The sequence below is a fragment of the Corvus brachyrhynchos genome, unplaced genomic scaffold (assembly GCF_000691975.1).
Source record: "Corvus brachyrhynchos isolate BGI_N302 unplaced genomic scaffold, ASM69197v1 scaffold136, whole genome shotgun sequence".
Lineage (NCBI taxonomy): Eukaryota > Metazoa > Chordata > Aves > Passeriformes > Corvidae > Corvus > Corvus brachyrhynchos.
The window spans coordinates 6,880,632-6,895,540 of record NW_008239080.1 but is presented as its reverse complement, the minus strand read 5'-3'; the positions used below and the strand labels follow the sequence as shown (position 1 = coordinate 6,895,540).

The 14,909-nt window shown below is 39.6% G+C and overlaps 1 protein-coding gene across 1 annotated transcript in view; it reads left to right on the top strand.

Moving 5' to 3' along the window:
• The window catches only part of LRRC1 (leucine rich repeat containing 1), an 84,575-nt gene that overhangs the window by 68,376 nt on the left and 1,290 nt on the right, over window positions 1-14,909 (top strand). The window contains exons 16-18 of the mRNA XM_017739212.1: window positions 162-251; window positions 926-1,003; window positions 2,749-2,844. Coding sequence (XP_017594701.1) covers window positions 162-251; window positions 926-1,003; window positions 2,749-2,844 — 264 coding nt within the window. The remainder of the gene's footprint in view (window positions 1-161; window positions 252-925; window positions 1,004-2,748; window positions 2,845-14,909) is intronic.

Here is a 14,909-nt window from a genome sequence, read left to right as displayed (position 1 = left end):
AAATACCCATTGAAGGGGTAGCACCATTTTACTCTGGGCTGGGCTCTCCAGGGGTATGTCTGCTGGTGTTCAGAGTGGGAGCTAGATTTTCAATGCTTGTGTAACTGATAGGCAAGGTTTTTGATTAATCAGGCTACTTATCCATTATAATTCTTTTCCAGGTAACCATTACTGTGTGCAGTCAAATGGGGAGTCTTGGTATTAGCATTGCTGGTGGAAAGGGCTCATCTTCATGTAAAGACAGTGATGAGGTGCATTTCATTATCCAAAATTTATCTAGTGGTCATTAGGAATAGACTGATGAGTAGTTCCTTGAGTTATTTTGTTTTTTTGTTTTCTTTCTGAGCTTGTCCTTCATGTAACATTACTGTTTTTGTGATAAAGCTAACAAGGGTAAACATAGCTTATTTCCCAGAGTAGGATCTGGCATTAGATCTTGTTGGGGAAGCTCCAGAAGGGATGATTTGGAAGAGAAACACAAATGTAAACCAGTGATTTTGCAAAGGCAACCTGATGGCTGAAACACTGCTGTCTAATTTTAATTTTCTACCTCAATTTGGGGTCACTCCCTTGGCAATCCACATGCCTCTTCATCTCATTTGCTCATTCCCAGGAGCTAACTTGATTTGAGAGAAATATTTCACACATCTTCTCACTGATTTATCATTTAAATAAAGCTTTGTTTTCAAGTCTGTTCCCCATGGCACAGTGTAAACAATTACTGACTTTTGTTCATTGTTGTATATGTCAGCCATGGTGGCTTCTTTTTTTTTTGTCTTGCTAATGTGCTAAGGCATTTAGTTTTTAATTTTATAGAGGCAACAGAACAATAAGTCTTGAAAATTAATTACTTCCCATTTGCTTTTTACTTCTAAGAACAATGGGAGAAACTGTCACGTCTGAAAACTATGTTTTGTGTTACCAGGGGATCCTGATTGCACGGCTGCCAAAAGATGGTCCATCAGACTTGGCTGGGGTACAAGCAGGAGACAGAGTGGCTGAGGTAGATGAGTTGTTTGTCACTGTGGAGCGTGTTCTCTTGTTGTTGTCTTTAAGTCAAATCACTTAGAGTTGGGGAATTTGAGATCCAGATCTAGGCTTGCCTTAGCTTTTTAGATACTTGCCATTATGAAGAAATGATAATAACATTAAATTGTTGTATTCCTTCTTGTTATGTTCTGGTTGTCAGATCTTTATGTTCAAAGTGCTTAACAAAATATTATTCACTTAAATGAATGATTTACAAAGGAAAATAATGGTCTTAGTAAGCAGTTATGTAAGCATAAATGCAGTTGTACTTGATCCAAGAAGCTTTCTTGTGACATGGTATTAGATTTACTAGATGAGTTCATTGCAGTTGTAACAAAGAAATATAAACTAGATGAGCTTGTTTCCTCAAGGTAATTTTTGGTGGGAAGAGAACAGCTCAAAATAATTCCCCTGATGGAGGCTTAAAGTGCCAAGTGCCAAGGGAGACATGTGCCTCTCGGGCTGCTCCACCTCAAGTCTCATCTTTCCTAGCAGAAGCCACATTCTTGAGCTTCAGAGTTTCCCAAGAACAGTGGGAAAAAAGTGGTCACATACAGTTTCGTAATATATACTTTTGATGTACTGTTTGGTTTCTACCTGCTGAGAATGGTGGAGTAGGAAGAGAGCCTCAACAAAATTAATTCGAGGTGAAACTGGTCCATATTTTTTTCAGCTCTTGTTCTCTTAAACTGTCATTTATACTTGCTTATATTAATAGTTTTTACTTCAGCGTGCTCCATGTTGAATTAAGGTGGAGAGAGCAAGCAATATTACATGTCTGTTAAATTGTCAGGAATAGTGATACAACCTGTATCAGCCAAAGATTATCTAATGATAAATTGATCTACTACTTTTGTAAAACTGTGCTATGGACTTATTAATAGAGGATGGTGTTCCATAATAGATAAATATTGTGCTAATTTAACAGTTCTTGAAAGGTTAATTATAGATAAAAGTCTGTATAATTTTACATTTTTTCTTTTATGAAAGGTATTTTAACGAATGCGAGAGACTGTAAATAATTCTCTATGTATTTCACATTATCAGATCACTGGGGAGAAAATCCCAGGATTTTTAGTTGCTGTACCTTTACCTTCCGAGCAGAATTTCTGGTCAAGTTAGTATCTTAAAAATCAGCCCCATTGCTCAGGTTCCTCCATGAGGCTATAATTAAATTATTTTGGGGGCTATTTGGAATATACTAGCTGTTAATGTCTGTTCACTTAATCAATAGTGAAACAAGTGAAAAATAGAAGACATTTCTGTTCCATGCTGTTCTGCCCTGCTGTTATTGTACAAATAGTTAGGATTTCTCCATCTCCCACAAGATGGCAGAATCATTCATCTGTTTAAAGAATATAGGAAACAACTCTCTGCTTTTTGTGTGTGTGTGTGATGAGAAGGGTTTAATGCAATCAGGTGTGCTATAGAAATACTGTTTTGACCATGGGACTATTCTGTGTACAAATAACAAGCATTTTTCTCTTGACACTATGTGTTACAACTTCTTATTCTTGAACTGGTAATTCCAACAATTCAAATATAAAATTCACCAAAAATGGGAAACAGCAAGAATTGCAATTTTATTTGCTTTTGTTGTATCGCCACATGTAACAACAGGGCCAGGTGTTTGTGTACTAACTTGAGAGGGAGGGAGGGAACTGCTCTTCTTAAACAGCATTCAGAATAAAAATATATTTCTGGTGTTTTCTTTTAAAGGCAACCTTTGTTTCAGAACCTGCTGCCCTTGATGCTGGTCCCACTGAAGCTTCCCCCAAGGGCAGCCCCTTCCCGACAGTCAACCATGTCATAACAGTAAGTAGGATGGCCCAGTGAATAACAAATCACTCTTACCTAAGAAATTTGTGTTGTCTGTCATTAATGCTAGTAAACAACTGGCACAGAACTCGACACATATCAGAGATCAGTGACCCTACCAAACATTTACTTGGCTGTCATTGCAGCTGGGACATGGCTTCTGGAGGAGCTCAGCTCCTGGGTGAGCACCTGTGTAGCAGAGCAGGGCTTTTGAAGCACTGTGGTTTGGGGACTTTAGGGTGGTGTCCATTCCCTCCAGTTTAAGTCATTATTCTGTTGTCTGACCTCTGTCTTCTAGCTAATGGAAGGAGCAGCATTTCCAGGGTCCCTCTTTTAGGAGGGAGAGGGTGAACTGCTGCCTGGAAATGACCATTTTAATCTTTTGACTGGAGGGGGGAACTTGTGTCACAGGCCTTTAAGACATGCCTGTATTTTAGGTGACTGGTAAGAGTAAGCCTACTGCATATGTCACAGAAGGAAACAGCTGAGTCTTCAGGGTGGCTTTTAGAAATTCACTTTTTTGACCTTCTCTAGCAAGTTCAACTCTATGAAGTTCAATTACCCTAATCTTGGTCATCTATGTGCACACCTGAACGATGGCTTTACTAGGAAGATACAATAAGATCAAGGTATCTGAATAATTAAGGTCAAAAAGCATCTTACTTGTATGGAGCTTGAAGTACCACGAAGCAACAACTGTTTCTCCTACAGCAAATGCCAGAGGAATGCTTGCTTTGATTCCTCTTCTTTCAGCCTTTTTTTTTTAATCTTTCTCCATGAATACCATTCACAACCCACCTAATGGCAAAAAATGAAAGTATGTAATTATATAAAAGACTATAATGAAAGACCATATCCGTTTTTATTAACCATTTAGATAACTAATGTGATTTGTTAGTTGACTGAAAAAGTGAGCAAATAGATCATGCAACTGTTTTTCTCTAGTTTCCTCTGTTAATCACTGTTTGAGAAGTGCTGAGCTACAGTTTTTGTGCATGAGATAGACTGAGAAAGGTTTTCTCTTCTGTTAGTTGCTTAAAGAAACTTATTTTGAGGCCTCTGGCCTCCAACATAATTTTGTGAAACATTTAGACCAGCTTTATTTTCCAGCTGAAAACACTTTGATCAATTTGGGGTTTTTTTGTCCAGCTTTACCTGGTAACTGTTTCTCACAGTCTATCAGCATTGCAGGAAGCATGAGGCTTCCTGTTAGAGGAACCGCTGTTGAAAGGGTTTATTCTTACATTGGTGGTGGCCTGGATCTGTTGCAGTAGTATCTGACTTTCAGTATTTTCATCCAAAAAGAGGAAATTACTGCATTTTTATTCGGTATGCCTCCCTTTAAAGTTCTTCAGCTGTAGGGGGTGGGGAGGAGGCAGATTAGACTGAGCTGCTTAACTTAGAGCAGAGTACTCAGAGGGAGTCAACTGGCTGAATATGTTCCCAATGTCAAAAGTACCTGATGTGCAAGTTCTTTTGTGAAGAAACATTTGTGTTTCTGGCTTTTTTTTTTTTTTTTTGAAATAAGAATCTTCCTGCTGTAGCAAATTATGTGTGTTACTGCCTGTAACCTGGAGCAGCATTCATCAATTTTAGGGATTATGGGCTCATGGGGAGTATCCTGCTGACTTGGGAGTGCTCAGTTTCTCATCTGTTCTCACTTTGAAGTCCCTCTTATTCCTCAGTAACTGAAAGAAATCTTATTATCTGAAAAACGTTTAGAGCCTGGCTTCTCATGGAGGACTTGCTTTGCATGTTCAGATAAGCAGGTGGCAGTAGGACCTTAATGCAGAATCTTCTTCTGTGCTAGGAATATAGGAAGGTTCATTTCCTTTGTGTTTCTGATCAGGTTTCAATAGAAGATGGTTGTGTCTACACATCAAGGGAGGGAAGGATTGAAGCATAATGGCAGAAAAACCAGAGACTCCTATTAATATTCTGCAAAAACCGAGTATGTGCCAGATGGTGTCATCTTTCTTCTCCCTCTCCTCCATGTCATCATCCTGCCTTCCAGCAGATACTGTCTTCATCTGTTTATTTTTATTGAATTTTAATAAACATCCTCTTTGCATATGCTCTCTGTGATAATATTTGTCTCATTCTTGCTAGGCACAGCCCACCCCATCTCTGAGCCTGCTGCTCTGGCATTGCAACAGGCGCCGCTGCTGCCAGCTTCAGGTTTGCTCTCTGTTTTCCACAGACTTGGTTCCTCTACCTGCTTCTAAAAGGCTCATTTAATTGTTAACTCATCCAGTCAAACTCAATTTCAAACCCTTTGTGCCAGCTTTAAGATTTCATGACAGTGTGAATGACCAGTAATTAATTGGACAAATGAAATGTTCTTTCACAGTGAGTCATTGTTTTGCAAAGGAAAACTGAGAATCTTCCTTGGTTTTAATTATGATTATTTTGCTGACATGTAGATAGAGGCCTCAGAACTTTAATTACTATTAGATAATTTTTACATGCAGTATTTTATAGACTTGCCTCAGTTAGGCTAATCACAGCTCAAAAATACGAGAACATTTTTTTACTTTGGTTAATATGTATATATCTAAATAGAAATACTTGAACTGAATATAAATCAAAAAAATCAGGGATATAAACACATACCCATGCTGACTTTAACAAAAGGAACTTTAACTTGGATTCTGGAGTCTTCCTTTCCAGTTCTGTTATTGTTTCCTATTCATCATCTCAAACATAGAGCCAACTCTTCACAATCTTTCTCCATCATAAATATTTTCATTCAAGTTTTGACTGAAATTCCCAGTGGATTTTGTCTGACTGAATGGAGAGCGTTGACAGGTTTCAGCATCTTCTGTCATTTCATAACATGCATCATCATGCCATCTTCTTTGACTCATTTTTGGGGTTGTCAACATACAAGGATATTAGATACTTCATCATTAATATCAAGTCTTCAAGATATTTTAATCACTTAAATTGTTATCATATTATTTGATTTAATTTTATGCCTTTGCCCTGGGAATTTCCTCAATTGTATTTTTTCATAGTTCACCAGGGGTACAAGTGTCACTCATATTGGGATTTTCAAGGATGGTTAAAGTAAGAGTTATCAATTAAAAGTGATTGTGTGAATAAATAAATAAATATAGGTGAATCTTACAATATTGGAAAAATCTGAAGAACTTCTTCAGGCTAAAAAAGCCAAATTTTTTGGCTGCTCTGTTAGAAATGCAGAGATAGCAAGCATTCCTAAATCTGCCGAGAAAACAGCTGAGTGTACTAGAACCTGTAACATGTATCAAAATGAAATCCTCTTGTGCCTGCACAAAGTGCATAAGCAGATACACCATCTCCCACAGTATGCAGCTGATGGATTTCTGCCTTTTTCTCGTATTTTTCATTTGCAAGTTGTGAGAAATCTTACATGGATGAGAATCCCAGCAGATCTACCTTCTTCATTTCCAGCTGATAGACTTTTCAGGAAAAAACCTTGATGCACTTACATTAGTTAAAAATCTTTAAAAATCTAATTATCAAACCCTTTCTTTATTCATCTGAGTGTGTTAGTTCTAAACATATCAGAAAATTGAAATCACACAACATAGAATAAAACTTTTTCCTTGTTTCTTTAGTCATTGTCTTACTTTGTTCAATTTTAAAAGCAAAGCCAGTGGAGTACTCAGGTCAGAGAAGCAGTGTAAAAGGAGACAACTACAGTGAGATTCAGAATGTCCCTATCATGAACAAAGCCAGGTTTCTTCTGAAGCTTGTTTCAAACAGTGAAGACCTTGCTCACATCACATGCAGTGTTTGACTGACCCGTAGCACCGTAAGTTCTACTACTTCAAGTTTCTTATGAGGAACTGCTTTATCCCTTCTCCAAAACATTTTCATAACTCTTTTAATCTTGTCAGGTAAGGGTGTTGATGTTTTTATGTTATTTTTTTTTCTATTCTGATAAGCTAAGTTAGTTCTAGAAGTCAGGAATCTAACTCTCCACTGCCTTGCACCTGGTGCTGGTTTACATACGTTTGCAAAGAAGCCTGTGAGCCCTGCTGGTTTAGCTAACCTTAGTCATCTTGTGAGCTCCAGTGGAGTGTAAGCACCCATGTGCCGTGTGATCACCTCCTCCATTTCATCTCCTAGTTTGCTTCTGCTTTTATCTAAGCAGCTGAGTATTTCTGAGTCACGATGAAAGATAGAAGATAAAAGGTGTGTGTTGTAGACACGGTGTTTGCCTCCATAGTGTAGTGGTTGGGGAACTTATTTTGTGAATTTGAAATTAAGTTCCTGCTCCCAACAAATGCTTCTGTTTGCACAATGTATCTTTTTCCTCTCTTTCTTTTAAGTAGTTTTCTCACAGCACTCGGTCAAAACTGACTCATGTCAAACTTTAAGTTCTTGGATTTTGCAAAGCTTGTAATTAACAGTGCTAAATAGGAAAAACCTTTTAAAAAGACAGGACATTAATTTATCTTTTCAAGTTACCATATTAAAATACCTCCAAGTTACAGGAAATCTACAAAGCGAGCTCATCATATGGTAGACAATATAAGCACTGCCAACAATATAAGCAAAAACATATGAAAGACAAATCGACTCAAGCAAAGCACCTGGAACTGTGCTGTAGGACAGCATATTATTTGAGAATAAAAGAGGATAAGTATTGAAATAATTACACAAATGATAAGCAATGTCTCCCCTGTAAAAGGCATCCTCATGGACTCTGCGGGAGTACTGCAGGGGAAGAGACTGTACTGAGTTCCTGCAGGCTTTCAGATACAGCCACTGCCTTTCACAGGGGTGATGAGTTTTCCTCAAAAACTCAAAGGGTTGGTAGCTTGGACCATGGGTAGCACTGCTTATGGGGGCAATGCCTTTTAAGTCTCCCGATGTGGTCAGAGCAATGGATTTTCTTCAACGTTTTCATACAATCAGGCAATAAATGATTACACAGAAAGCACTTATATGAAAATCTGTAAATCAGGTTCCAGGGTCAGGAAGTCACTTTCCAGTGGTACACTAATAGATGAAAGAAATAGAGCAAGGACAATTTTTCATACACAATTTCGATCATATAAAAGCCTTTTGTGCCTGACAGCATTGTAGATATGGCACAATGGGGATTGATCTCCCATTTTTGTGCTGAGTTTGACAGAGCTCCACCTTTCTTGCCTTGTGCATTGCCCTTGGGAGGCACTTGGCAGAGAAGCAAGAACAGAAAGGAGCTTTGCTCTAAATGTGACATGACCAAATGTTGTATATACTACATGCTGGAAGACAGATGAAACACGCAAGATGTTCTCTTGCTACTCCAAGTAGAGAAAATACCCAGTTTTAAAACTGAGCTGTTAAATATATCAACATCTAGAAAATTCCCGCAGAGGAAATTTTCATAGAATCATAGAGTGGTTTGGGTTGGAAGGGACCTTTAAAGATCAGCTTATACCCTACTTGTAGTGAGCGGGGACATCTTCCACTAGAACAGGTTGCTCAGAGCCCTGTCCAACCTGTCCTTGGATATTTCCAGGAATGAGGCATCCACATCTCTCTGAGCAACCTGTTCCAGTGTTTTCCAGTGTTGTCTGGTTCATTGACTTCCAGGAAATCATGCTGAGCTGAGTTAGATTTTGGAGTGAATCACTCTGCACAGTGCGAGAATAGCAACAGGGAAGAGGGATGGGCTGGTGGGGTAGCCCCTGCTCAGGGCTCTCTCCAGGCTGCTGCACACAAAACTGAGGCAGCACTTCCAAAAGCATGGTGCCAAAGCTCCTCTGTCAGTGCTTGAGGGTAGTGTGGCTGCTCCAAGTGCAAGGATGAACTGAATTATGTGCTGCCCTCTCCCAACCCCAAGCAACAAAAGGAGGTGTTGTGAGCCAGTTGCTCCCAGAGTGCAGCAGCACAGGTCACACAGCTTTCCTTGTGCAGAGCTCTTCTGTAGTCAAGAGTAACGAGGTGCTTCATCCACGCCTCACCAAAAATTTATCTTCCCCAGAGTGCAGGAGAGGTTTATACCTCTCTCTTCATCCAACTTCACCATTTCTGGAGTTTGGCCAGAGGTCAAACACAGCAGAAAAATAGCATTGTAAAGTGCCAGGGAAAGGGATGCAGCCAGGGATTTCCATGGCCAGGAGAGTTGAGGGTGTACCATAAAACACATGCTGGGTAAAATGTTCCTGATATGCTATGGAAAGGGAGCAGTGTTGAATGCCCAGATGGGGTTTCCAGATGCCTGTGCTTCCATACACACAGCTGTGCATCAGCCGGATCCTGGCGCATGCCCCTCGCCCCTGCCCCAGCTGCGCCCTGGCTGCTGTGCCTGCTCCTGCCTGGCCTTGGGATTGCTTGTGAGTAATGAGCTCACAAGGAACCAATTAGATCTCTTTATCTCTCTTTGACTTGTATTTCCTTGTTTCCTTTTGGGGAGAAGGTTGCTTTTATCTGTTGTCTCTGACATCACTGCAGTTAAGGACACCATCGGATGCCGGTTTGTTCTGAACCGTGCAGCAGAAGATCTGCCCCTTCTCTGCTGTTCTGTTGGATGCATTTTTGCATCCTCTTTTAAAAACTTTTATTTAAAAATCCAGCTGTGTAATATTTTTTAGGCATGAGTAAATGCCCTTCTTTACTAAATTCAATTTAGACAGTTTCTTCTGTGAATACAGTCATTATCAAATGTGACCTTTTGCATCTAGCAAAGGCATGTTTTCATTCTTTAGTGAGAAGTCTAAATTTCCTGTTTAGGTCTAAAAAATTACTTCCATGCCCAGTGATGATAAAATAGGTAAGACTAAGTGTGAAATCATAACATTATTCATGGGGTTTATGTAAACCCTTGCACATGCTCTCAACTGTGTTGATAATTTTATTTTCTCCTATTTTCCCCAGTTAAAGGGTACCATCCTTAGCACTGGAGTCAGTGAAGATCAGCTGTGAAGTCAAATTTTAAAAATATGCACTGTTTAGATACATGGAGCTGAGCAGGCAGGCATCCCTATTACAGGTATTTTCTAGCTGGGGAATATTTTCTTTAGAAAGTTACCTGTTTGAACTAGAGTTAAAAGTATGTCTGGTTTCTTCTTAAAAAGGGTGAATCCAAATTCTTTTTTCCTGCCCTTATTCCATCAAACTTTGGCCTCTCATGTGTTGTTTCACCTTCTGATTTGTAGCCTCTCTCCCCAGCAGCTGGCCTTGCTGCCAGGTGTGATTTGCCCTGTCACTGCTGGTTATGCCTTTGATGTGAAGCTTGGGTTGCAGCTGTGACTGTTGCCTTGAGAGCTTTCCTCTCTGGCTAATACTGGAATATGGACCTGTGGACTGGGGAAGGCCAGGGGACGGGAAAGGCTTATAAAAGAAAAAAAAAGATGTTTGTTCTGTTCAGTTTTAGTTTTGAAAAAGTTATAAAAAGACATAATGAACTGTCCTTTATGGACTGTTCTGTAATGTTTTGGACAGACATTTTGGTTAGAAGTAGGTAAGGAAAGCATATGTGCACATCTGGAAGTTAAAAACTATTGGATGTTAACCTGTTGGCAGGACATCTCATTTATCATGTTTTAAGAAACTGCTTTCATTTGAAGCATCATAGCTACTTGTGGGTTTGTTCCCATCCTGTTTCAGTATGAAAGAATTTTTGCAGCCAAGAGTGCAGCTGAATTGCCCCAAGTTGTTTAGATGGCTTTATTTTGCATCTTTCTGCAGAGGACCCGGAGTGCACAGGCAGCTCCTGTCTGTGTTCCAGTTGAAGGACTCTGACTTTCAATGTAGGCTGTTAATCCCATTAAATGAGAGTGTCTGAAATAATTTGATTTTTAGTTATGCCTGATTCAAACAAAACGGAATTTTTTTAATGTAGAAAGTCTTAGTGGTTATGTTATAAAAAGTGACACAAACAAGGTAATGAAAGAAGTTTCCACAGTGAACCCACTGGTTTTACTACAAGACATGTCTGTTGTGAAGTTTATAGGCACTGAAAACGTAATTTCAGGGGAAAATGGAAAAATAGTAACTTGTTTCAAGTGCATGCAATGCATTTGCAATGACGCATTTTTCTGAACAAGTATCCTATGTATTCTGCCGGTTTGAGGTTGAATAGTAGTTCCACTATTATTTAAATAATAATATTTAAAGCATGATGATGGAAAGTGAAGTAGGAAGACATTGCAATTTCCACATAAGTATTTTAAACAAGTTTGAACACTGCTGCGTAACAACCAGTGGAGAAAACAATGGAATAATAGAAAATCTAGATAATTCTTCCTCCTACACCATCATAATTTTTCTTTTGCAGAATTATCTACAGAGGATGGAAGTTTCACACCTTCCCACATGCCTTAGACAGGCAACTCAGGTGCCTGTACTGGAAGGGTTTTCCTCATTGCCATCCTAAATGTCTCTGCCTTGCCCTGTCTGTAATGGGCAGTGGAAATAGTTTGCTTCCTCTTTGCTGTGCCACTTTTTCACATAGGAAATCTATTCTCTTATCTTCCCTCTATCATGCTGCACCAGGAAATGTACATTCAAATACGAATAGTAAAGAAAAGCTCCAAGAACAAAGCATGTCTATTCAATAGGGTAATGCTGAGGTCAGTGAAGATAAGCAGGGAAATATGAAAGCAAAGGTAAAATCGTCCCAGGATTCTGGGAAGAGAAGGGCTGGGTTTGAGAAAAGGATGTAACAAAATACAACGCAAATTTAGAGTTGTCGAGTTTTGTTACTTTCCTTTATTTGTGGTTTTGTTGTTGTTGTTGTTTTTTCATTTTTAAACAAAGCTGAAAGAGGAAAGGAAGCTGATAAAGCTTGTATTGTGATGTTCCTGGAGCTTGGGTGAATGTGAAGGCAGTGACAGAGTGCTGGGTTCTTAGGGGATGGTTAGGTAAAGATGGAAAGGCCACTGTGGTTAGAAATGTGATGTGTGTTTGTTACACCTATTTTCTGTTGCTTTTGGTTTATAGAGGAGATTAATTGATAACTTTTGCTGCGAGGAGAGAGAGATTAGAGGCCTGAGCCTCTTATTGAATTAGACCTTGTACAAATGCATGCTCTATTACTTAGTTGCATTTTCAATTGCATAATTGGCACAATCTGCAACAGAGTTCTTTTTTCATTGGTACCTATGATTCAGATTTGAGGAAATGAGCACTCTTCAGGGTCCTGTCAGAGAGACAGGCACGGAGGAGGATAAGTGGCCGCAGGGGAAGGAGCAGCGATGGTTTAGGGACAATAGTGATATGGGTTCACATGGGGTTTCAGAGGGAGAGTGGGCAGGGAGACGTGCAGAAAGCAGAGGGACAGAGAACACAGCTGCACTGGGACCAGGACATTGATTTGTTAGACTCAGCAGTACATCTCCAAATCAGCGAGAGTCAGTGTACGTGTGAGCTTTCTCCTGCCTGGAGAGGGTGCAGAGGGGCTGCTGTAGATCAGACCTGAGCCCACTCTTCTCTTGCGAGTGGAAGTTTCCAGCCTTTGCAGCACTTACGGGCTGAGACACTGTTCAGCCTCTGCTATAGAAAATTGGCTGCTCATTTAGTGCTGGTTCCTCTTTCTCTGCAGCAACATGAAAGATTAGATGTAAGACTTCTCCAACACCGTGTATTTTGTGGAGTAGTTAATACAATTACCACAGAAATGTTGAAGGAGCACTTTTCATCAATTAAATTTACTTTATCATTTTTAGACCTAGTCCCATTGTAATATTTGAAAGATAGGATGAAAGCAGTCATGAAATGTTTGAAGAAAATCTTTTTTAGAGAATTAGTTTTGGCTCCTTGGAAAGTGGGGAGTAGGAACCATGCTGATAAAGAGTGCTTAAAAAAATGACATTCAAAATGGCTAAGGTCTTTTCTTCAAAAGGTCAAATAGGTACTGGTGACTCTGCATTGCTAATGAAATACATGTCAGTCATGGGGAGGTGTGCGCATGTCTATTTTTGAACAGCACAGTACACAAAGAAAGGTCTTCCCTGAGCTTGGAACTGACAGCTCAATGAAATGCAAAGCCTGGTCCTGGATATGACTGTAGGTAACTCAGGGCATAGACCTCTGCAGTAGTTCTTGAGGTGTCAGAATTTCATTATGTGACCCAGTAAACCACCTGTATGTATAGATGTGCATTTGCTGTACTGCAAAGCAGCTGGCTGCTGGCTGTTGATAAGCTGGAAGCATCTTTCAGCAAAGAACAGAACCATCCAGTGCAAGGAAAGCCTAAAGTGATGTCACGTGTGCATGACAAAAGCAAATCTTCCCAGGAGCTGTTAGCTTGGCCAGTGCTTAGGATCTGTAGAGGTTATTTAAAGCTTCCAGAAATGTGTCCTTCTTAGTTTAAGCAGAAGGAAAAGAAGAGGGGGAAAAAAAAGGATATATAATTGGGTGCCCAGTACACCAGGGTATAAACTAAATTTATAGCTGGTTTTAAAATTAGTTTACTTCTGTCAGGGGTGAGTCTCAGCTCTGGACTGACACCTGCACTTTGGTGTCTACGTGTAGTGTGCCGTGAGCTGGGGGGAGTCGGAGCTAATGTCAGGGGAGCCTGGGGAGTAATTCATTTTAATTCAATGCAGAAACCTCCTGGCTGAAAGTTCAACAGCTACAAAGCATCTATATGCTTGTGTCATTTCCTAAATCAAATAATGTACAGCAAGGAAGTAATATATAAGCAATTGAATTGTGTGGTGTCAACATTAAATGTTATTATGAATTTGAAGTAGCTGATAAATAAGAAGTACTAACTTTCCTGAAAGTTTTCATATTGCTCATAAGATGGCCACTTTATTGCACATTATCATATTACATTTTCCTTAGATATATTGACTCACCCTTATATGTTTTCATTACATGTTAAACTTTTTTTGAAATGCAGTAAAAAGAGGGTGATTTTGTGCATCAGAGTGAAATTTGTAATAATCCATTCATTGATAAAACAATTACTGATACATTATTTGACTATACATAAAGAGCTTGCCATTGTTTTTTTCTCAGTTACAGCAATTAAATTAATTTTAAAACATTACAATATAATTCTCAAAGAATAAAGTTCTTATCCAAAAAAAAAAAGAATCAAATCCATGTATGCATATTTTACTGACAAATGTAAACACTTTCTCTTAATGTTTCTTTTAAATATATTTTGTCAGTAAAGAAGCCAAAATATGCAATTTTTCAAAGATCAATAATTGATACGCTTTTTGGTTCTTAATGAACCCTTTATTGCTTTCAGGGGGATGAATTAATGAACAATGAAGTAAAATTAATTTTTCATATTTACTTGTCTTTATTTTTAAAAAATATTTTACTCTTTTTTTTTACGTATAGAAGGTATTTTAAAAGATTAGCTAATTAGAGGAAGAGGCAATTTATCCTAATCTCACTTTAATTATCAATGGCTTTTTGGCATAAACAAAAAATGAAAGGAAGGCTAAGGAGAATCATCCTTTACTGGATGTGATAGGAAACATAGAGACAAAGGATAAGGTACTTAATGCCTTCTTTGCCTCAGTCTTCAATAGCAAGACCAGTTGTTCTCTGGATTCCAGTTCCCTAAGTTGTAACACAAGGACAGGGGGTAGAACGAAATCTCCATAATCCAAGGGGAAATGTTCAGCACCTGCTGCACCACTTAGACACCTACAGGTCCATGGGGCCAGATGGAATCCACGAAGGGTACTGTGAGAGCTGGTGAAGCGCTCACCGAGCCTCCTGTCACCATATATTGGCAGTTCTGGCTAACTGGGAAGGTCCCAGTTGACCCTCCACCAGGCTGGGTGGGAGTGTAGATCTGCTGGAGGGTAGGAAGGCTCTGCAGAGGCATTTGGACGGGTTGGATTGATGGTCCAAGGCAATTGTGTGAGGTTGAACAAGGCCAAGTGCTGCACTTGGGTCACAACAATCCCATGCAGAGCTACAGGCTGGGGCTAGAGAGGCTGAAAACCTGCCCAGTGGAAAAGGATCTGGGGGTGCTGGACCTCAGCTGGCTGAATATGAGCCAGTGTGTGCTCAGGTGGCCAGGAAGGCCAGTGGCATCCTGGCCTGTATCTGCAGTAGTGTGGCCAGCAGGACCAGGGCAGTGATTGTCCCCCTGTACTCAGCACTGG